The sequence below is a fragment of the Harpia harpyja genome, chromosome 8 (assembly GCF_026419915.1).
Source record: "Harpia harpyja isolate bHarHar1 chromosome 8, bHarHar1 primary haplotype, whole genome shotgun sequence".
Classification (NCBI taxonomy): Eukaryota; Metazoa; Chordata; class Aves; order Accipitriformes; family Accipitridae; genus Harpia; species Harpia harpyja.
This window is the reverse complement of record NC_068947.1, coordinates 50,630,371-50,652,676: the sequence shown is the minus strand read 5'-3', so window position 1 is coordinate 50,652,676 and position 22,306 is coordinate 50,630,371. Positions and strand designations below refer to the sequence as shown.

Here is a 22,306-nt window from a genome sequence, read left to right as displayed (position 1 = left end):
CAGCACCAGCTTCACCGCTGAGAAGCCAAGGTAAGGGGAAGCGAAAGCCTCAGGGACTGTGACACCTGCTTTGCCTCGCTGTTTCGCTTGTCTCTCTCTCAAGAAACCTTGAGTTGCTATATTTGAGCACTGATTATATCCTGGCTCTGTTCTTATCCTTGTTTGTGAAGTTTGACTGAGTTCACACACTCCTGTGTACACAACGTGCCACCCTCTGGCTGCCAAGGAGTGCTCACAGCTGGTCGGGATCCCCCCCCGCAGGGACACGGGCTCCCGGGGAGGATGCAAATGCTTTCCCCCCAGCTTTCTGCACCACTGATATGCCAGCGCACATGCAAAACTGGAGAGGAGCTGCTGACAGCCCAGGCTGGGTGCAGACATCCAGTTCGACAACCCCTCCATGCTGCATGGCAAGAGGTGCCCAGAGATGGAGGGTATTAGCCCTTGTCCTGCAGAGCAAAGCACCCCTCTAGAAAAGGCAGGAAAGCCGCAGCAGGGGCTCTGCAATTAAAGAGGGAGAGGACAGGGATAAAGTCAGCCCAGCTGCAGAGCAGTCCTGCAAAGCGGTGCAAAGGGAAGGCCAACGTGGGGGAGCAAGCAAAGGCTGTAAGGGTTGGGGTCTGTGGGAGAGGAGGGAGAAGAAAGGAATGTCACTAAGCCCCAGGCCATCCTGGGTGGCTGGGCTCCTGAATTCCCTGTTGTCCCCCATCAGCAGCACCTTCTTGTTCCTGAGGGTGGTAGCATTGATTTTTCCACTCTAGCAGACCTGCCAGCTTGGGGAGGGCTGTTCCACAGCGTGACCCCTCTTCTCTTCAATCCCATCCCATGGCAGCTCTTCCTCTCCCTCTATTTGTCTACCATTGAAGGGACCTTTAATTCTCCTAGGAGTCAAAGATCACTCAAACCCACTCAGGCTTTCAAGCCAAGCCCCAAGTCCCCTCACCCTTTTTCTCCCCAGCCAGAGCAGACACACAGGAGGGAGGCAGCTGAGGTGGGCAGTTGAGTCCCCTTTGACTAGGTGCACCAGTACAAGTAGGGAACATCATACCCCAGACAAAGCTTTTACAGGCAGCCCAAGAGAAATCATCTGTGTATCCAGCTCCTTCCTCCTGTTGACATTTCCACAGTCAGGTTGATCTAGTCCTGACCTCTCTATCCTTAGTTACATATTCTCTCTTCTGGTATTTTCTGTCTTTGACACACTGGTATCACACGCTTCCATACAAAGGTCTATACAAGAATCCATACAGCATGGCCTACCCATTATTTTTCTACCACATGTCAAGGGGATTAGAAGTTACATGTTAAGGTACTGCCCAAACACTGCTGTGAGCTAATACATGGTCTCTGGCCCCTGAGAGCGAGCAGACTGAAACAGGGCAGGGAGCTCATACTGTAACGCCAGAAGAGAAGAGGATATCTACTATTCAAAACCAACATCCAGGTAAGCGTTGCCTTTTAAATGTTCTCAGCTGGCTGGAAACAAGTCCCTAGTAGTTTTTGATTAGCATACACTGACCATGAGGTGGGAGCTGAGGTGGGAAAACTTTTCTTCTCATATTGGTTCTATTATAGTCCTAGACCTGAGTTATCTTTTCTGTGCAGCTGGCTGCTAAAGAGGATTTGCCTTGAGACTTTGCTTGTCTGCTTTTTGAGGAAGAAGCAGAGAAATCCTTGCAAGCCCATGCTGCAGGAAAGACTGCTTCACAGTGAGTCTAGAGGTGAGCCTGAAGGGACACAAAATAGGAAGGTCCCGAAGAAAGGGACTTTACTGTGGGACTATTTCAATTTTCGTCTCTTTTCAGGTCTCCACCAAAAAAACTGGGATTAAAATACTTTCTTCTCTCATGCCAAAAGGCTAATTAATTGATCTTTACGAGACTCTCACAGTGAAAGGATCTACATGAAATGGTATTAACCATTTGTGACTGAGGGCCTGGTATACATGTGCCATAGCTGTGAGTAGGTGGATGCGCAGTATTTGTGTAGGTGACAGGTATAAGAAAAGCCCTGAGAAGGTGGGAAATGAGCCCTCATCTTCCCGTCATACTTCTGACCACAGGAGAACGTGAGGGTGACCTGCAAGCTCAGGAGAAGTTTTGTTACAAGGCAAAGTTTCCAACTCCAGTCCTTCCATTAGCTGTAGGCTGGTACTTGCTCGGTGAGCAAAGCCCCAGCTTCAATCCCCTGCTGCCCGATCAGTGCCCTCTCTGAGCTCAAGAAGGAAGCTGTCTTCAGAAAGACTGGTGGGAAGAGGGCTTGGAGAATAAGGGCTCCCTATGGAGCCTTCCATTCCCGCCGGGATCGCAAGGAACGCAGGCAGCTCAGCTCGCCGAACTCCCCATCTTCTCCCTCGCTGGCTAACCATTCCTGCAGCATCTCTTCCTTATTTTTGTTTGCTGAGATTTCTCCATCAGGAGAAGAAGCCCTTAAGAGAGTGAATTAACTGGAGGATGTACGCAGCACCCAAACTCCCCCCCCCCCCCCCAAAAACCCACCTTCCACACCCCACCCATCTGACAACTTTAGCCTTCTCGGGGTCCCCCCCCCGGCCCCAGCGGGGGCGGCCCGGGTGCTGTCCGCGGTGCTGAGCCCGCGGCCGCCACTCCCCAGGTCTCCGGGGGGGCAAAAGGGAAGTGTTTGCTTCTTGGGTGAAGAGGGAGAAAAAAACCCAACCAATCAATCAAGCCAAAAAAACCCCAACAACAACAACAAAAACCCCTAAAAAACCCCAAACCCCCAACAAACAAACAAAAATTGGAATTTAACATTGGAAAACGAGTTTGAGGCGTGACTTTCTCCACCCCGTAGCAGCTCAGGGGTATTTGTCATCTTCCAACCCTAAAGGTACAAAATTATTATGACCCAGGCCTCTGTGTACTTCATGATGTACTCAATCCATATTCTGAAATTCCCCAGCCACGGAAGAAGAAGGCACCTTGCTGAACTTTGCAGCAGCCTGAAAAGCAGCGGGGGAAGCCTATAGGTTAAGGAGTTTCAGAAAACCACTTCTGTAAGGATACATAGCTAATTGACCTTACAGCTTTCAACAAGCCAGCCTCTTCACAGACATTCACCATTAAGAGTCCCGCCAGGCTTCTCTCTGACCTGGAATTAACACAATTCATAAAATGAGACTCATGGCAGGGGTGGGCCACTTATCGCTGGCCCAGACAGGCACATGCAGCTGCTGAACAGGGGTGTGATATGTACAAAAGGTGGCAGGCAGTAATAGAAGATGACTCAGGGATTCACCCAAAGAACACCACAGGCATGCACAAGTAGAATGAGTCACTGGTCATTCATTGAGGCAATTAATCAGAGGCAAAATCAGAGGGGAATGACTTATCTGAGCCTAAAAATGGGCTTTTAAATGGCTGCCTCTCTTCCCCCTCTTACCTGTAGAGCCCACGTTTCTCCAAAATGAGAAACTGAAAACCAAAGTTTTCCTTCTTAGCAATATTTATTTAGGGTGAGATGAACTGGGTTTGGAGATAGCAGGAACTGTTTTAGAAAATTCAGGGTATAAAGTTTATTGGCTAAGTTGGGCAGGAGTTAAATCACAGGACACTGTGGGAGAACTCCTACAGCCAAGCGAAGCTGCGGAAGGGTTCTCAGAGCTGACACCAGGCTTCCTGTTGTCAGCCACATGGTGTGTGTGATCTCAAATTTGGGTGGGTTTACTGGACTGTTCCTGAGTGCTAGCGGGGGCTGGATGGGGGCTTATGTGGTTGCTAGCTAAGTCTAGAGAAGGCTGGTTGAAGCTACTGAACCCCTTATGCTGGTGACACAAGATGAAGTGGCATGTCGTGTATCATCTCTCCTTAACTCAGTTCCAGATCCTCTCATGGGTGACTGAAGCAAGTGGGGAGTGCTCTACTGCACTGCAGTTGCAGAAACATGCTGCAGCAAATGTATCTGACACCTGCAGCTGCTGATCTGAGTCTGTATCACCCCGTGCTCTGCAGTGACGCGGGAAGCTCATCACCCCTGCCCACAGCCAAAACAACACCTTCAAGAAGGCCATGGCAGACAAAAAAAGGGAAATCTTCCCAATTCTTCTCTTTTAAAGTCAGTATGATGCTTCCCCTTGGACCTCACTTTATATTATCTTCAAAAGCTTATGGGAAAGAGTATCCCATTCACTTCACGTGCCAGGACCGCTCCCTCACATGTAGAAGGCATTTCTTCCACTAACCTGTAAAACTGGAGTCAGAGATGAGGGTTTATGTGGTTCTTCCTAGATCCCCTCTTACAATATTGGAATAGAGGCCGTATGTTTTCATTCTCCTGGAATTCACCCAGTATTTCAAGATTTAACGTTAATATCGGCAGACCAGAATGCTCTCCAGCCAACTCCTCTCCCAAGTTGCTGTTTTCTAATAATTTTCCCCTCTTGCTAATGGGCTCAAGAGTAGTTTGTCACCTCAGCAGAACACCCTCCCTTCCAAACATTCATCAGAAAAAATTATTCCATCTTTCTGAATCTTTATTAACAGACTTACTTCCAAAAAACAAAAGGGTGTATGCCTCAGCACAGTAATTTTTTTCCAAAAAATGAAACACTTTCCCATTATCTTTAAGGAAAATTAACCTAGTTGGTTTTCCACATCCCCTCCCTACAGTTTTTTGTACTTCAGAAGTCTAACTTGCATCAATGCCACCTATTACTGCCTTTTTCCCCATAGCTAATATCCTGCATATCTGCTTCTACTTGCTGCCTTCGTTGTAGTTCAGTACCATGGCTTTTAGCTAAAGCTATCGTCTCCCTTGAACGTGGAAATAGAGCTTTTTGGCTATCTCATATATTCTTCCTAAAGAACTTTCCCCATTTGAAAATGTATTTTTTCTCCACAAAGTTTTTTTCATATCTGTCTTACTCAGAATTTCCTCCTGTTGGGATATTAGGCTTTTAGAGACACGCCACAACATATCAAACCACTAGCAGGAACATCTTGTTTCATGTCCTAGAGGCTATCGCTTGGATAGTCCAAGACCAGCTTCCAGATCCCTGAACCCCTCCTGGCTGAACCAGTCTCACCTGTATGGTCACCAGCTGCTTCTCAGCACTGACTGGTTTTCTCCTTCTGGCTCCTGAATGTTTTGGAGTCATTTTGGAGTCTTTTTCACTTGGAAACAGCAGAGTCCTTGAAGTCCATGGGGCTGACAATGACTTCACCCAACTGTGGACCAAAGATAATTGGAGAAAAATGGTTAGGAACATGGGTTAAACATGCTCGAAAGATGTGAATTGTTCTCTAATAAAGCTGTGGTCTCTAAGTCAGACTTTGCCCCTGAACCCTCTGCTCCTGCCATTGCAGCAGGGCTTGCTGGCACATGCACAGACCTGGAAAAAAACAAAAGCCGAGACAAGTGGGTCATTCAGCTTTAGGGGAGAGTAGAAAACAGATGGTGCAAAGACTTCTCTTCCCTGCAGGAGACGTCTCCACCCTACTCCCCCCAGACCTTTGGCTAGAAGGGTTGCTAACCCCCAGCTTGACATGGAGCAGAGAAGGAAACTCAAGCAACCTGCAAGAACGGACCCATGTCATCATCACAAAAACAGAGTCACAAGAAAGGAAAAAATGCCTGCAGTGGGCTTGGAAGAAAATTCTTGGTATTTTTGTCTGATTTCTGGCCATTTGGGATAAGACTCTCGACCCTTTTTAGTTGTCTGTGGTGTGGCAACCTGAGCCAGTTGCTCCAAGATTTCTTCGTAGTCACAGGAGAGACATGGACATTTTTAGAGCCCAGTGATCTCACACTACAGCACAGCTTGTCAGGAGAGAGGACAGGGTTGAACAAAGGTTTCCAGGATATACTCCCAACAAACAGCGTGTGCGCAGAAGCCGTCACATTCTCACAGCTTGTCCTGGTTCGCCTGACACAACAAACAGCAGCTTTTCTCTTCCCCGAACCTCATGCCCCCCACGCCGCCTTGACCTCAGCACCAGCCCCTTGTAGAGGCAACACCACAAATATTAACTAGAGCCTGAGTTTGGACCCCAGCTAACCCAAAGCCAAAGCATCAACGAGCAAAAAAGCACCAGACAGGTTTTGCAGCCAGGCACCAATAACCCCTCGGGCTCAGGACAAAACGCCATGTGAAATGCTATCAGCAACTTATTTTAGGTGGCCGTATGTCAGGAACCCTTGGCCAAAATAAACCCCTAGGCTTGCTCCAATGCATCTTTTTATAGAAAAGAATTTATATAAATGGTCTTTCATGAAAGAAAAATATTGTTGTGAGCCTGTGCAATATTTCACCATGATTTTTTAAAGAAAAAATTATCTTCAGTCTGGAGCACAGGAAGTAAAACGTTAGCCTGAATAACGGTCATACCTACATTTTGCTGTCCTTATCACCTACTACAAGAATCTCCAGGTGATATCTGGGAGCCAGGCTACAACTGGCACCTACCCGAAGAAAAATTAAAAGGCCACTATATCATAAAAGTAAGATTTTAGCTCTTTAAAAATATTTTCAGTAATAAGTATCCTCTGAACATTAAAACCAGCTCTTTAAATGTTTGTTTCCAACATTTATACAATATTTACACCCTATTTTCTCAGTGCTTGAGTTCTCTGCTAACTCTATACTGTGAGAATGAAGATTTGGTTAAAGTCTAGGTAATCTGCCAGCACTGCGGCATGTCTGGATTCTCAAGAATCCATCGCTACGGAAATAAAAAGGAAATTAAACCACTGGAAAAATAAAAAAAGTATGTTAGGTTGCTATGGAGCCCGATTAAATTTGGAGGTAAAGTTTAACTTGCCGCTTAATTCACATCATTTGGAGGTAAGATTTAACCTGACACTTAATTCGCATCATTATGCAGTGAATACGGCAGGAGATTGAAGGGCCCCGTGCTGCTGCTCGGCGTTCAGCAGCACCCTGGGGTCCTCTCTGAAATGGCCCTTGCACAGAAATCCTCTCCTCAAGATGCAGAGCGGGCACCACCGGCCGCCAGCTTCCAGACAGCTCTGGCCACCCGAATCTTAAACATCTTTCTGCAGGTTTCTCAGTCCTCTGATGTCATTTTTAAAAGCAGTGTCACTTCAATGGGTATAAAATTTAGGTCAGACTGTTTCAAACAGTTCCATGAGCCAGTGCTATTACACTGCAGCCTATTTGTGATATATTACAATGTAATATATATAGCAATGACCAGCCTCCTCTGAGATGGTCCCTCTTACAAATTAAACATTGTTTGTAATCTATCGAGTATGCCTGAAACAGCCTCAAGAACAGTCATCATAAAGAAACCAGGTTTAAATTGGTTTTTCTGCAGTTTTTCTCTTATTCAAGTACAGACCAGGATAATGCGTTATAACAGTACTACTGCTACTTTTCCATGAAGTCTGGGATCTGGAGGTTTTGTCAGCAGTGGACAAAAACTCTCTGAATGAGCTGGTGTTATAATATTGCAAGTCAGTCAAAGGATCCGTGAGATGAACTGGAGACCCTTTCGCTACTCATCTATTCTTTATTAGCAGTAAGTAAAATCAGTAATCAGATAGTAAGCACCTTCAAAGTAAAAGCTGCTGTTCTGGAATCAAAAGTCCTAACTGCACAAGCAATTTTACAGTTAAAGGCAAGATCACTTCTGTCAAATATCACATTGCTAGTTAATGAATTCTTATTTATGAAAGAAATTTCCTTTTTTTAACTAAATCCCTGTTTTCAACTGGTACTTCAATTAAAACAAAAATTCAAGTCCTGGTCAAATGAAACATCCTGATCGTAGTTGCAATTATACCCATACAGCAATCTTTTCTTTCTAACCAGACAACAAAAATCTGGCTGAGAATCCTGAAGGCCAGAGTTCACACCATAACTGCTGAGGAGAGCCACGTGTGTAACACGCAATAACAGAACAGCACGTTTACCCCCATGCTTTTATATTGCAATTCAGTATTGCAAGTAGTTAGGAATTCTCTGTGTAGAACATCCTAAACATGGGCATAACACAGCCCCCCTGCAAGTTCTGCTGGCACACTGCTGCAGTTTTAAGTAAGCCAGACATGCCTGTGAGAAGATGGTACTTAAAACTGCGGTTCTCCAGTTCAACTGTGGATTTTTTATAAACACCCGCATACTTTTATTCAATTTCTGAAATGTCCCAGTACCATCCACCTCCGCTTCCCTTCCCACCCCATCAATAGGCAGGGCTTCCGAAATATCTACTCCTGGCCCTGCCAGCAAGTCCCTGTGTTACCAAAGTGTGCTGCTTCCCCTCTGCAGGGCTCATTTTTTTGGTCCGGGAAATGGCAGTAAATAGGAATCCTCCTTCTATCTCCACCACAGAGAAGTGCTGCAAGGAAGGAGGCTAAGCACCAATGTGAAGCAGGCACATACGTCGCTGGAATATTGCTCCACATTCAAAGTTTCCTCTGCTCCAAAACAGACGCCGTTTTTTTATGAGCAGCATTTCTCTGGAGTAACTCCATGAATTTGCTGCCAGAGGCTGAGCCCCATCTGTACGTGTCGCTCCCACCAATCGAACAGGGCTGCGGAAACATACTCCAGCACAGCTGAGCTGCAGGACAGCCGTAACGCAGGAGCCGTAACCACTGGGGTCTGCCAGGCCATTAGCAAATCCCTCATAGCATCTGATGAACTCCCACCAGTGTCGCAGGGAATTTGGGTGGTGGGATTGATGGCAGGGGCTCTTCTCGAAACCAACTTACTTTCCCCTGGTCTTAAGAAAAGCTGCCCGGGAGGAGAAAGTGAAAGGGAGCTCATGAGGTCTGGAGAGCTACATCAGTCCTGGCAACTAGTCAGGGCTACACAACATTTGGGGAGCCCCACGTGAGCAGTAAAACACAGGCAGCCGATTGTGATGATTAACAGATGTGGTGGCAAGAGCAGAAACATGGAGCTCTTCACTTTGGTCATGTTGTGAACTCGTGCCCCAGGGTTACTTGTCACTGCAGTGTTTTAGTCATGGGGGTGCAGAGGAAAGGATTGAGGAACTGCTGTTAAGCATGGTGACAGAATATAAGCTTTCTCTGCTGTCTCTACCCTGTATTTGCAGGGGAAAAAAATACTCCCAAAATAGCCTGCATCCAGTATCTTTGTGGACTTTGTGCTGACGCTGGCTTTAAACCACCTGCAGGTTTCAAAGTGCCCACAACAACCCTGTGTACTCTTCCGTATGCAAGAACAGCGCAAAACTGTGCGCACTTCTGTCATCTCCAGGCACTATGCAATACTTAAGTCAATAAGGTAGTAAATACTGAAGAAGATGAGTTACTGTGTCCATCAACATTGCGACTATTTGCCCATAGGAGTCAGACAAAATCTTTTTCTAATACCATCAAATGCAAAATACTACATCTGGAAACCAGGAGCACAGATGTTGTCAATACCAGATGGGAGAGGCTGCCTCTAGAAGCAGCAGATGGACTTTGAAATCACCGCGAATAACTGACTCGGCACGAGCACTTGGCATGCCATAATGCCACGGTAAAAACAGCAGGCACAGGTTGTGGACACAAATATCAAGAGGTTGAGAAGCAATCTTAGTACTATTTGTTATCCGTGGTATGTAGAGCACCAGGCTAGCAGCTGGTGCTGGTTCATGAGATGTGCAGGAACCACAAAGTTACAGAAGAAAACGTTTCCGGCTTCCAAATCCAATATATACAACATACAGCTTCAAGAGCTCATTTTCGACAGTTCATCCAAGAGCTGAAGGGGTTAGTGGAGAGCACGGGGCAGTCTGAGACTTTTCAGCTTTGTTGATAAGGATGCAGCAATCCACAGATCAAAGATGAAGTTCAAAAACCAATGTGGAAATGCAAATGAGTTTCTCAGTAATGACCACAATCAAATATTAGAACAGGTTCTCCAAGTACACAATGAATTGCCATTACTGAGCACCTTTAGGGCAAGACTGAATAAATTTCCAAGAGGTACACCGAGATATAGCTTTCAAAGTTATTCAGATAAGCGATAGAGAAGGAGTGGAGAAGGGAATTGTTGCAGGTGGACGGTTGATTCTGAAGCGAGAAGAGCGTCCACAAAGAGAGCAGCTTGTGGGAGTAATTCACATGTCCCACATCCAATATGCTCAGAAGACTTGCCTTGCTGCATGGGGACAGTGACTGAATCAGAAGTCTCACACTTCAACCATTCTCTTGCAGGGGAGACAATTTTCCCTTTGCTTGCAGTGCAATCAGTATTCACTGATTTGCTGTTTTCTGAAGCAGATTTGCTACATGAGCAGGTGGAATACAGTTAACACATGTTGCAGGGGTGTAAGAGCACATGAACTGCCTGGTTATGTCATTCACATGCTAAAACACAGACCAAAACACAGACCACAATCAACTACGTAACATCAGAAAGGAAATTTTCCAGCTTTGACAGTGAGACCACCTCTACAGCACCAAATTGTCACTTGCCTGCTGGGAATATACAGGGATGGATTATTTCCCCAAAGCAGTTCAGGCCTTGGAGATTTGTTGGAAGTCTCCTGAAGTATGCAGGCTAGCTATAGGGATTTATCAGTGACAAGAGGATTATTGCTACAGATTAGATTAGACTGGCCAGCTTCCTCGTGCTCTGTCTTGGCCGGACCTCTGCAAGAGGTTGCACTTCTCCATTCTCCAAACGGTGAGGTGGCATGGACTGTCCCCTTCTCTACTTATGGGTGATGAAGACTCAGCACAGCATTCTGTGGGATCAGCCAGCCTAGGGAACTAGTTCCTGCTGGTTTACTAAACCACCCAGCTGAGAGTCAATATGATAACACTGGAGTAGGCAGTATAGCTTTCCTTAACGTATATGAGAACTACCAGTTTAGGATCCAGCAGCTGCTTTGCACACAGTTCTTGGCAAGACTCTCTTTTTCCAGCATGATGACTCAACTCTTTCCTACTAGGAAAATTACTAAGGTTTGGCAGGTTAACTACTCCCTTCGCCGGGCAGTCTTGCCTATAGGATATGGAGCTCATCTTTTTCTCGTTGAGACAAAGCAGAACAGATTACAGCACTGCTACTGCAGCAAAACATGACCACTATGTCTAACACCCACACTCAAGTGGCATATTACACACTTTGATATATCTCCCTTTTAAGTCATTGGATAAATACAAACCCTATTTTATTGCTGAAAATAGCAACTTCAGGTATGTAGGGTATTAGTGTACTAAATAAGTACTAAGCAATATTCAAAAAAAGGAGGCATGCAAAGAAAATCTTTGTTTCTCTCACAGGAGCATCTATTCTGTCTCTGTAAGGGTACATTGAATACTCTGATTTCAAAAATACTAAATATTCCATATTCCATCATGGAAGAAAGGAGGGAAATAAGCACATCTGCCAGAACAATGGCAACAATTTAGAGTACTATTTGTCTAACGCCTCTCACTCCCCCATCACAAGACTGAGGTCATCTTGCACAGCATGGATAAGGCTGGGTTCTAACAGTACAACAGAACAGGACACTTACAAATGTATTTTCACTAACAACACAACAACAATAGAGCAAGAACATCTTTCTTCTTTAGTTCCTCTCAGTTCTTACCATTATCGAAGTTCCTTATGGAACTGAAAGAGTACATACAGACCCTTGCTTAAGCATAGCTATTTTGCTGTTTCAGTATCAGACCCTGCAAATCTAAGTCTGGTATTCTAGAAACTTAAGGATGTTGCCCAAAATAACTCAGAAGCTTTTATGAGGAGATAAACTGAGGAGTTGGGGTAAGGGAGTTTCGGGTGACAAGCAGATGGTTTATGTTGCCCAGCCGCATTATCAGTTCTCCATTTAAGTTCAGAGGGAAGCAATTACATCTTGAAAAGGGACTACACAAGCTTCATGATTACTTCCATGGGATCACACTGCCTCTGCTAATCTCCACAGAAGTTTCCACTGCAGGTGTTACAAGGTCCTGAAGGCTGGAATACCTCCAGCATTACTTAACTGAGAGTCTAGAGCTTGTCTGGGCTCTAGAGGGGATTAGAAGCAAGCACGCTTTTTACAGTCCATTTATTTTTGATCCTAGAGCAGGAGCAGCAGCAAGTAGACTGCCACATGCCCCTAGCTTTTATTTAGCTTTGGCCTGCTCAACCCCCATTGACCATTGGTATGCAGAAGCATCTGCTTTTAGGACAGAGTGAAAGCACAAAGACTCTCAACCTGTAAATAACTTGAAGAGCAGTTGCTGACTTTGTTTCTCACCTCCTTGGCTCACGAGCAGAGGTATGCAGGGGCCCCTGACTTGGAGTAGCATATAAAATGGAGTGCATCACAGAATGGACTGGCAGGCTCTACCTCAGACCAGACACTATCTAACAGGCCTAGGACTGTGCCTGAACATGTTTTAAAGTCAAGACCAGATAATGGTAAGAGAGGGCAAAAACAGTTCTCTAGAAACTCACTATAATGTAAATGAAAGATGAATCATGTCTCACTTAACTGACTAATCTTCAGTAAGTTGAGGCAGATGTGTACATTCATGAGAGGGGGGGGGGAAAAAAAAAAAAAAGTACTTTGAACAGCATCTAAACCCAAGCATTACTGTGTACCCCATCACTATTTCTCCCCCTGCCCCGTGTATCTACACATGCATTGGCCAATAAGCACCACAAATACTTTGTCAGCACTATTTAGATGCAAGAATTACTTGAGGCAAGCAATGTTTAGCATAAGTTTATTTGCACAAGAATTTCAGAATCATTAAGGTCTAAAACCCAGTTTCCAAGAATGACAAGTGAACACCACAGTGCAGAACAGTAGACAATGTTCTGTGACCAATTTCACATTTGGGCTCATCACAAATCCAAATATTTCTAGTACCTTGTTTTGCCAGCTTAAAAAAAAAAAAAAAAGAAAAAAAAAAAAGACTCACTTCTTCCAAAGAGGTATGAGACAGATTTTCTAAGAGCTGACTTCTTTTAATAGTAAAAAATTATATAGGAGATAAACAGAGAAAAAAAGGCCTTCTAAATTTCAAAAGAAAGTGCAATTTTAATCAGAAAGAGACAAGCCCAATCCAGACACTTCAGCGAGCGGCCTTCTCTTCCAATACAAGTGAGAAAAACCAGAGTGCTCCAGCCACTCCCCCCAAAACTTCTACAACTATAGCCACGCATCCCACCTTATAACTACTTTCATTGAAATTAAAGAACATATATGAAATACACTTCACCATATTTAACAAATGGTTAAGACCATGCAAAGTAGATGCAAAGGCTAGAAGTATTACTATCCATTTGGCTCTCCCAATGCCCAAATTAAACCAAGTTGCCAGTGACTGTGGCTAACTTATTGCTGTGCCTAACAACTATGGCACCCTGATTGAACGAGTTGAGTGGGAGGGAGAGTAAACAAGTACCATCGGTACACTGACAGCTTAGAATTGAAGCAATTTGTCCAAGTTCTCTTCTAAGAGGCCTTTTCCCAAGCACTCATATAGTGATAAGCAGAGATCACTACCAACATTAGTAGTTATTCTAGTGATCAGAAACCCACAAAGCCTAGGCACAAAAGCATACCAAATGCTTAACCCCAGAACTCACTCCCAAAATATGGGTCTTTAAGTCTCAATAAAAAGCTTTAGGTATTTGGACTAGATTTAAATACTACCTACTGCTTTGTAGACAAGATTATTAATGTTAAAGTGTGAAGATCTTTTGAAAAATGGTTACTCAAAAGCAAGCAGTAGTCTTCAACCTCCAGCTTAGTGATTGACTGAACTAGCTGAGGACAAACACAGCAACAATTAAATCTTGAGCTGAGGGAGCATGAAGTATGCTTTACCTTACAACTTCTCAGAGTGACCATGGATCAGCATAGGGATTTTTACCAAACTGAGTAAAACTCAGTCTACTACTAGGTCTCCTTGGTAGCATCTTTATCAAATTAAAAAAAAAAAAAAATCTATCTTACAATGAGGAAGTCACACTAATAAACTCTAAGTCAAGTGGGACTTGGCAATAAATATTGACAACAGATGCCTAACCTCAGACTGGCTTAGCCCAGCTGAGCTTATAAGCTACAGGAAGAAAACAGCTATTCTAAACCACAGAGCCTGGTTTACTAGAAGCCTAGTCCTGAGGAATGATGCACTGATACAAGACTTGCAGTTCAGTGTTACTGCAGCTTTGTTTTGATGCCACTGCCCAGAGGGAATGTGCTAAGGTAATAGTCTGAAGTATAGTAGTCTTTCTCTAACCTCCATTCGACACACAAGTGAGCAACAGAGGATAGAGCAGGTTTGCAGAGGCATCATTATGTACTGAAGGGAGACTGAATCAAGCAGGCAGCCTAGACTTGGCCTAGGGTCATCACTTTTAACTTTTACCTAGCGCTCATTCTCATGTTACTCCTTGCTACAGGGGCCACCATAAACCTGAACTTGAACCAGCTAGCACACACCAAATTAAGCCACTGCCACATGCAACATCAGGCTGCTAGGACAACTTGGAACAGAAAGGGGTAGGCTGCTTGCAACACAGTGATGAAAAGCTACTGAGTATTCCAGCTTTACCTGCCAAGCCAGGATTATTTTGAAGGCAATGAGACGAACAGTGTCCCAGCAATCCCTTATACAGTAGGGCCAATGCAGTAGGTAGTGGGCAGCTTCAGGATACAGTTAACTATTCAAGAGCTTAACATCCGGCATCCAGGCTACAAAGCATTAATATTTCTCATATGCCAGAGCAACTTAAGAGCCAGGCAGGGAAGTCAGCAGTCCTGCAAAGCTTAAACCCAGGAAGTCAGCTGTTCAGAGAGCAGCCATTCAACATAAAGCTTCCTTAGAGGCCTCAGCAACAGGTTACCTTAGCAAAAGCACAATATTTATGGCAGGAAGCTTAAATTCTCCATAGCTCTATCTCAGTAGGAATCCATTAGAGCTTTCTTTCTAGCACTTCCTTTTCCAACAGATGCACCTGGCCTGATGTTCAGCAGCCAAGGCATTCAAAGACTAGTAAAACATAAGTCTGTTTATTTCAAGCTTGCGAGGACTCCTCCTGAGCATCTGACTACTACTTCCACATGAGCCGACGCACAGGAACAGCTTCTAAAGATCAGCCATGAGATCGCATAAGACTGATACATGAGTCTAAGCTATTTGATAGGCAAATCAACGTCCCTCTAGGCAATGCTTTACTTCTGCAGTGGGTATAGCTTAGATTGGCTTTAAAAACAGCTATTTAAGAGATGATAGCAGTTACAAACTCCTAAGCAAAAGACATCCTTCTTTCTAGTGATATTCTATACTAGGCCAAGTATTGCCTTGCATGCAAAAGTCATTCCAGCAGTAAGCCTGCACTATGTTTAACACACAGGACAACACTGGCATTGTATTAGTTTTTAAAAAGCTTTCCAAATAGTCAAAGTCTTGGGTGAAAGATGCCTTGTCTGTAAGCTACATCAAGTCCAAGCCACAGTTAGTGAAAAAGGCTATGTTCACTTTCAAGTTTAGCTACTTTGGCTGAACTACACAGAAAGCCTTTAATGAAAAAACACAACAGAAGACACCAAATTATTTGTCTATTTGCTATTGAAGTTGTTTATAAGACTGTTCAAAAAATTAAGCTAAAGCATACTCGGCTACAGTCTGCTTTCTAGATTGTATCCCTCCCTGCCTTCCTAAGCTAAACGAAGAAGTCTGAACAAAAGAGTCGCCTCACTGCTTTATTGAGACAGTCTTTATGAAGTAGTTATGAAAAGTGAGAGAACTTGCAATATAACTAGAAGGTTTTGGTCCTATGAGGAACATGCAGGTTTTTTACTGCCATTTAAGTGCTGTACTGCTATTGTTTTCTGCCTTAAACAGCAACCATATATTGGTGTTTCACCTGCTTTCTGCTTTACCTTCTAAGCTTAAATCCTTTGTTTGATCAGGCACTTTGGTCTCACAAGCTTGCAGAGACAGCTGGAAGTCATAAAAAAGGTTTAGCAAACAAGTATTCTTAAACATTGCACCAGTACATATTAAATAGCTCCAAGATTTGCCTCTCTAGTCTACTTCTCTGGTTAAGCAAAGGAAACTCAAGATCATTTGCCATATGTATTTTACTACTGCAATTCAGTGAAAATCATCCAGTTAGTATGCCAGTTTCTAATACCACTATATACATAACTGGGGAATTTTTAACCTTCCTTATAAAGCACAGGAGTTTCAAAGCAGCAAGTTCAGCACAGACCCTTCAGGAAGGTCAGCCCCCTACACCTCCAAGGGAGTACATACTCTTCCAGAGGCTATTCTGAAAACAGGGGCAGACTTTCACCACATACGGCCTCTGTGGAGAGCTCTGCTTAGGGTTTATATACCTCTTCAAGTGAGGGTTCAGACCAGTAAAGAGGAAGAATTTGACTCTAACCACTCAGAATACCATCTCATACAGTGACCAGGTGACAGTGATACACCAGTAAGCTCAACCCTTAAGTGGTGACAGAAAGACAAGCCTTCAGGACCTGCCTGAAGTTGTACAAGAAATTAATTTTAGGAGGCACTTTAGGAATTTATACCATGGCAGGAGTGCACATCATGCTGCAACTTACAGTGGTTTGGGATTTATTTGGGGTTTTGGGTTTTTTTGCTTGCTGTGGACCTGTGAGGAAGAAAGTTGGACCAAACCTCAGTGTAATAGCGGCACTACTTTCCAACTGTGCCAAAAATGGTTTTGAAAGATGCAGTCAGAAAGGCTTTATCTTGAACCTGGACTTAACTGTATTTTTCCATCCTAACTATTCCAACTGTGGTTCCAATTCTACTTAAGGTTTCAATTCCTCATTTCAAGGACTTTTCACATTAGCAAGTTTTAGATCATGCTTTGGTGCATGTTTAGAGATGCCACCTTCCAAATTTTTGTACTCAAGAAAAATTTAGCCAGTTTATGCTTTAGAGATAGACTAACTAATCCATCTTCAACTTCCAAGAAATTAATCTTGAACTTGAGGCAGGACCATATATCCCTAGGTACTACAGGAAACAACATTTAGGCCCTCTACAAGACAGACAGTATCCATACGGTTACCAGCTCTACACAGCCAGAAAGTAGAAGCAGTCCAAGCATGACACGAGCCCACTCTTGCACAATTAGTTCAATAGAAAGTTGGCTAGAACTTGAACTGAGGAAGTGTGGAGTAATAAGGTTAGGCAATAGAAAGCAGAGTTTTGCTGCTACTCCAGGAGTGGCTTCTACTCTGCTCAAGACATTTTGCAGTTTTTTCTCTAATAACTAACCTAGTTTACTGAATACTCCACTTGGATCACATGTTAATAGCCACTTCCAGAACTAGTACCAAGTTTTGTAACTACTCCTCATAACATTTAGCTGCTGGTTCTCTTCTCCCAATGAAGAGGTAATAAGGCTTCTTGGCATTTGTAGAGATATACCGAAAGGTTCATAGCAGGTCACCTGGTTGCATATTCCTACTGCACACCAGGAAATGGACAGTCCAACACAATCATGTTTCCATTCAAAAGCCTCCAGCTGACAGTTATTACTTGTCTATATATACACTCAGCATCTTGGCATTCAGTAGCCTTCACTCAAGAACACTCAAGTGAAACGATCAATTGCAAGGCAACCAAGTGGGGTAGGACTGGCTGTATGGCACAGGAGCATTTGCAAGATAGTAGTTGCTGAAGTTTACATCACTAACATAAGGTGCTGGCTGGTAGTAACAGGTAACATTAGTAGCATTAGGGATGATGTTTTGTTCTGCCAGTACTTTGAGTGCTAGCAGAGAAATCAAGTTGAGAGTCTGCCTTCGCTCATGTCCCATGAGACAGACTGTGCTCTCATTCACCACCCTGCGCAGAATCATGAGGTAGTCATATTTGCTCCTCTCTTCTTTGGAGAAGTGGTTCTGGAGGTAGGTCTCTAGTTTGCGCTGCTGATCCAGGATGTCTGGGAAGTCTATGAAGAATCGGGAGCACATGTAGCGCTCTAATGTTTTGATCTCATCCTTATCCATGGGCCTGAAGTCTCGTACTAAGAGGTTACTATACTTCAGAAGCCCACCACCTCGGATCTCTTCAGGATTTTTGGTAGCTATCAGCTTGTTCTGGAGGTGATCAAAAGCTGCTTCAAAGTCTCCATACATGCTCTCCCCGATCACAGTTGGATGGAAGTGCTCCGACATTGGGGTTGCCGAGTAGTCATAGTAAAAGAGCAGGGAGTCCAGTATGATTTGGAAGGAGTCCACGCTGAACTCAAACTGCCGCCGTATACAGTCTACAAACTTCAGCTCCACATTCCTGCCATGTTTGTTGGAAAGTGATATCAAGCTCCAGCGGTCAGACTCTGTGTACACTTTGACTAGCTTCTGGATGTAGGCTTCCTTCAGTGTTACTGGACTGATTTTTAGCTTGCTTACTCCTTCTGGCAAGAAATTCAAGAGGGATCGCAACACCACATCTCGAACTAACTGAAACTCTGCCTCACTTGGAAGAGAAACTTGAAAAATGAGATCCAGGTCTTTGCATCCCAGCCCATTATCCTTGACCAGGACATGACCAGCTGCAGAGCCATTCAGACGGACATCCTGTACCACAATGCCTGCTTCACTCAGCCTACTCCGAACAGTCTGAACAATGTCCTTCAGAGTTATCTTCAGTGTTGGGAAGTTACCTCGTCCATGGATTGGAACTACCTCTGTAAGAACCTCATGCAGACGGCTGACCTGCTCCCAGTTCAGTACACTGCATGACATGCAGTCTGTGTTACTTCCTTTGCCTGCCATCTTAAGGTGTTTCTTCTCCAAAGAAACTGTAAGGAGGTGGAATAAAAAAAAGAAAAAGACAAGTCAGACTTTCTGTTTGTGCTTCCTAGATATATCCTATGCTCTACTTTTCAGTCTACACACACAGACACAAACTAGAAAGAAATAATTCTATGTAAAAATGATCATCAAGAAGCCTTTCACCTGAAATGATGCTCAGCTTCTCTGTTGGTGCAGGCACAAAATTTTACTTGTCGTTGTCCTTTTTTGGTGAGGTAAAGTGCTTCAGCAAAGCAGTTTGTGTCAAAGGGAAATTATCAAAGATGACACAAGCTTTACCCAAATTTAATATCATCTGCAGCACCAGCTGATGCCAGAGGAGCCATAAGTGCAAAGCACTTCTGAAAGTTAAGCTTTGAACTTGTTTCATTATACATAAAGCTCAAACTGCTCTCTCCAACTAACACAACAGTTGAAGACACTCAGGTGTTAGTTTCAGGGCTGAGATATCCTGTCCACTGAAAGCACTTTAATTACACTAGAGACATAAGATTTCTGCCTTTTCATTTCTGCCTTTCCTTTCTTAACCATCCAGCATCTACCACTCGTGGGATAAGGGCCAAGTACACCTTGCTCCTGCAAAAAGCTACAGCACTTCAGCATCCCAGACGGAATTTCAGCTACAAAGTCAGATAACACCACTATTCAATTTGCGCTCCAGTCTTCATAAGCAACTCTCTACTCTTCTTCAGATACCCTGCACAATCAAGCTACCTTTTTGGCAAGATTCATGCTTGTCCCAGCCTTTTGCTCATTAGTGGAGGGCAAACGAGCTTTTAAGAGCTGGCATACAGTCAGATGAGGTTAAGACAGACATCATGTTAGTGTTGCACTTTAACACTAAGGACTTAAGAACCTTACTGACCAGACCTGGTCACAGCCTTGTCTGAACTTTTGCACTTTTTAAGGAGTCTTGTCACAGTTGAGCAGATCACTTTTGTGCTTAAGTGGCTTGTGTTCTAAAGTATGCAGATACTTACATATGTTCTACAGTAACGCAACTCCAAGTGGTATTAATACACTTTTCTCTTTTTAAGTGTTCCAGGTTTCTATTGTGGTCAGGTGCTTCCTGACAGCTACAGACTAATTGAGGCCTCACCTTCTTCTGCCCCAAGTAGTTGTGAAGACTGCAGCTGCCAAGGTCAGGTCAGACTAGTCAGACTTAAGGTAGTTAACTCTTGCCTACCAGGAATTGTTTAAAACCCAACCATGTCGTTTCCTAACATGCATCAACATAGTGCAGGATCTTTCAGCAAGATTCAAAGAGCAGCTATTGTCATTTCATGCCTGTCCTCTTCCAGCTTTTAATTTCTGAACTGCTCATTTGATCTGTCACCTCCTCCACAGAAGAGAGTCAAATCCTAGATAAAATATACACCTCCTCCACAGAAGAGAGTCAAATCCTAGATAAAATATACAGTTAAGGTAAAAATGCTCCTGGGGAAGCAATTTCTGCTCTTGAGCATGAGCTGCTGCATTACAAGCTCTGCTGCTGTGGGTCACATCAGCTCCAGCAGGCACAAAACAAACCTGTGATTCACAAGATCATTAGTCCAGGACAAATCAAGGGGTTCTTCAAACTCAACCCTTAAGGCTGCAAAGCAGCATAAACCCAGAGGCATCAAGCCTGCCAGCAGCTGCCCTCAGGTACTTCAAGCACATTAAAGTGCATTTTCATCTTAAAACCACTGTATTTTCATTAAATCCTTCAGATCACTAAAAAACACAAGAGTCTTCCATGACTTCTAGCTAAAGCTGCAAGTGCTTTCAGCTACTACCTCTGAAAGCATTCCCTCTCCTCCTTCCCGTCTGTAGCCTTCTTAGCAGCTAAGACAACACACAGAGCCCACCCAGCGACCAGAAAGGACTCGGAGCAGTGCTTCCCACGCCACCACACACACTTGGTTCTGCTTGGTGGTACTCACCTAGGAGGATAACATGCATTGCTGCCCTGGTGGGGGGCAGATGAAGTATTTCATTTCTAGTTCAGCAGAGAGTTTAATTCTCAGGCTGTCGACCTATGAAGCCTCCCACCCCCAAACCGCTCCCGTGTTTGCCTACTCTGCAAGATTTATGTTAGTGACAGCAGGATCTTAGCGACTTTAATGTATTTGGGACGCTAGCAGTTCACATGCTTCTTGTTTCACCGCCAACACTTTCCATCACAAGAAGATCTGATACCTGAAGATGCTCATTCACTGGGAAGAAAACAATTCTGAAGCCAAGACAGGCACTACCTATAGTTAATACCAAGCGTAAAGAGTATTGTAGCTTCACTTGGATGCAGACCTCAAATCGGAGGCACAAGGAGCGAGGACAACATGCCTTCACCTTTGTCATGATGAAGTACATTACCCTGCAGCAGCAGTTCTTCCCCTAGGAGACCTGTAATTTGACACAACACCTGAAAAAATTTAGGGAGCCGTGCCTGCAGCAAGCAGTACCCCTGTGACACGGCAAGTTACAAGTGTCTTGTGTCGTCGTCGTCCCCCAAATCCCAGCAGCACCGCAGGCGGGAAGGTCCGGCTTCCCTTACAAGACGTTTTCTCTTGAGAGGAGAGCCGAGGGTGCTCCGCTGCGTTCACCGCAGGCTCAGCTCGGCGCACGCAGCACCCGCAACTCACCTGAGCCGGGCGGACCTTGCCGTTTAAGCCGGTTTAAGTAATAATTTTTTAAAAAAGCGTTACTCAAGCGCTTTGCCGCCAGGAGATTCCTCACAGAAAGTGAACCCCGCCGGCTCTGTCCCGCAGCGGAGAACCGAGCTTCACCCACACACAAGCCCCCCCCCCCCCGGCTTACCGGTCCTGTCAGCTCAGCCGCACAGCAGCGCCGACCGCGCCAGCCTCCCTCTCTCTCACACACGCGCGCGCGCACCCCCCACCATCTCCCCTCGCCCGCCCTTTATCGCCCCGCCGCCGCCCCGCCCCGCCCACTGCTCGCCGTGAGGTAACCGGCGGGCGGGGCGGGAGGCGGCGGCGGCGGCAGCAACGGCCGCCTCAGGAAGGATGGCCGCGGCGGGGCTCTCTCCCTCCTTCTCTCCCCCCTCAGCGGAGCGAACGGGGGTGGGTTTGGCCGCCTTTTCGGGCGTTCGGCCCGGGAGCCCGGCGGGGATCGGGGTGGGGAGAGGACGGGGGTGGCCGCTTGCGCCATGGAGCCCTCACACACGCCACCCCCTCCAGGGGTTCGCCCCGCAGCCCACCCCAAGATGGTGGCGAGGGGCACCCAAAAGGTCGCTTTCCATCCCCTCCCGCCGTATGTACGACTGCACACGGAAGGGAAAGCAATGGCCTAAACGTTTCAAGGGAATAACGGAAGACAGGGAAGCGGACTCCAACGAAAAGCAGGCTGAAATACAACATGGCTTTCCCTCGTCTCGGGCAGAGCAACCGTCAGCACAGATGCAAAATTTCCAGGCTCTGCTAAAGAGTTTGCTATGGTGCCACATGGGAAACAGCCAAACTAGGAGTTGGCACGAAAACTGCAAGGATGCGCTCGCAAGGAGACGGCAAAAAGCACTGAAACGGCGTGCTACTGAAAACCACAGCTGATGGGCTGCG

General features: G+C 45.1%; 1 protein-coding gene across 2 annotated transcripts; it reads right to left on the bottom strand.

Moving 5' to 3' along the window:
• Positions 1-5,105: 5,105 nt before the first annotated feature.
• Positions 5,106-21,623, bottom strand: TENT5C (terminal nucleotidyltransferase 5C). Of its 2 annotated transcripts, XR_008236365.1 has the most exons (3): positions 21,549-21,623; positions 17,206-18,736; positions 5,106-5,183 (listed from the first exon to the last, which is right to left on the bottom strand). XR_008236365.1 is itself a non-coding variant. In XM_052794907.1 (2 exons), exon 2 carries the CDS (start codon positions 18,708-18,710, stop codon positions 17,538-17,540), a length of 1,173 nt encoding a protein of 390 aa, XP_052650867.1. In that variant the 5' UTR covers positions 18,711-18,736; positions 21,549-21,623; the 3' UTR covers positions 12,645-17,537. The 2 variants fall into 2 exon arrangements, 1 of the variants encoding a protein (XP_052650867.1); XM_052794907.1 differs by lacking the exon at positions 5,106-5,183 and having other exon boundaries at positions 12,645-18,736.
• Positions 21,624-22,306: the final 683 nt, after the last annotated feature.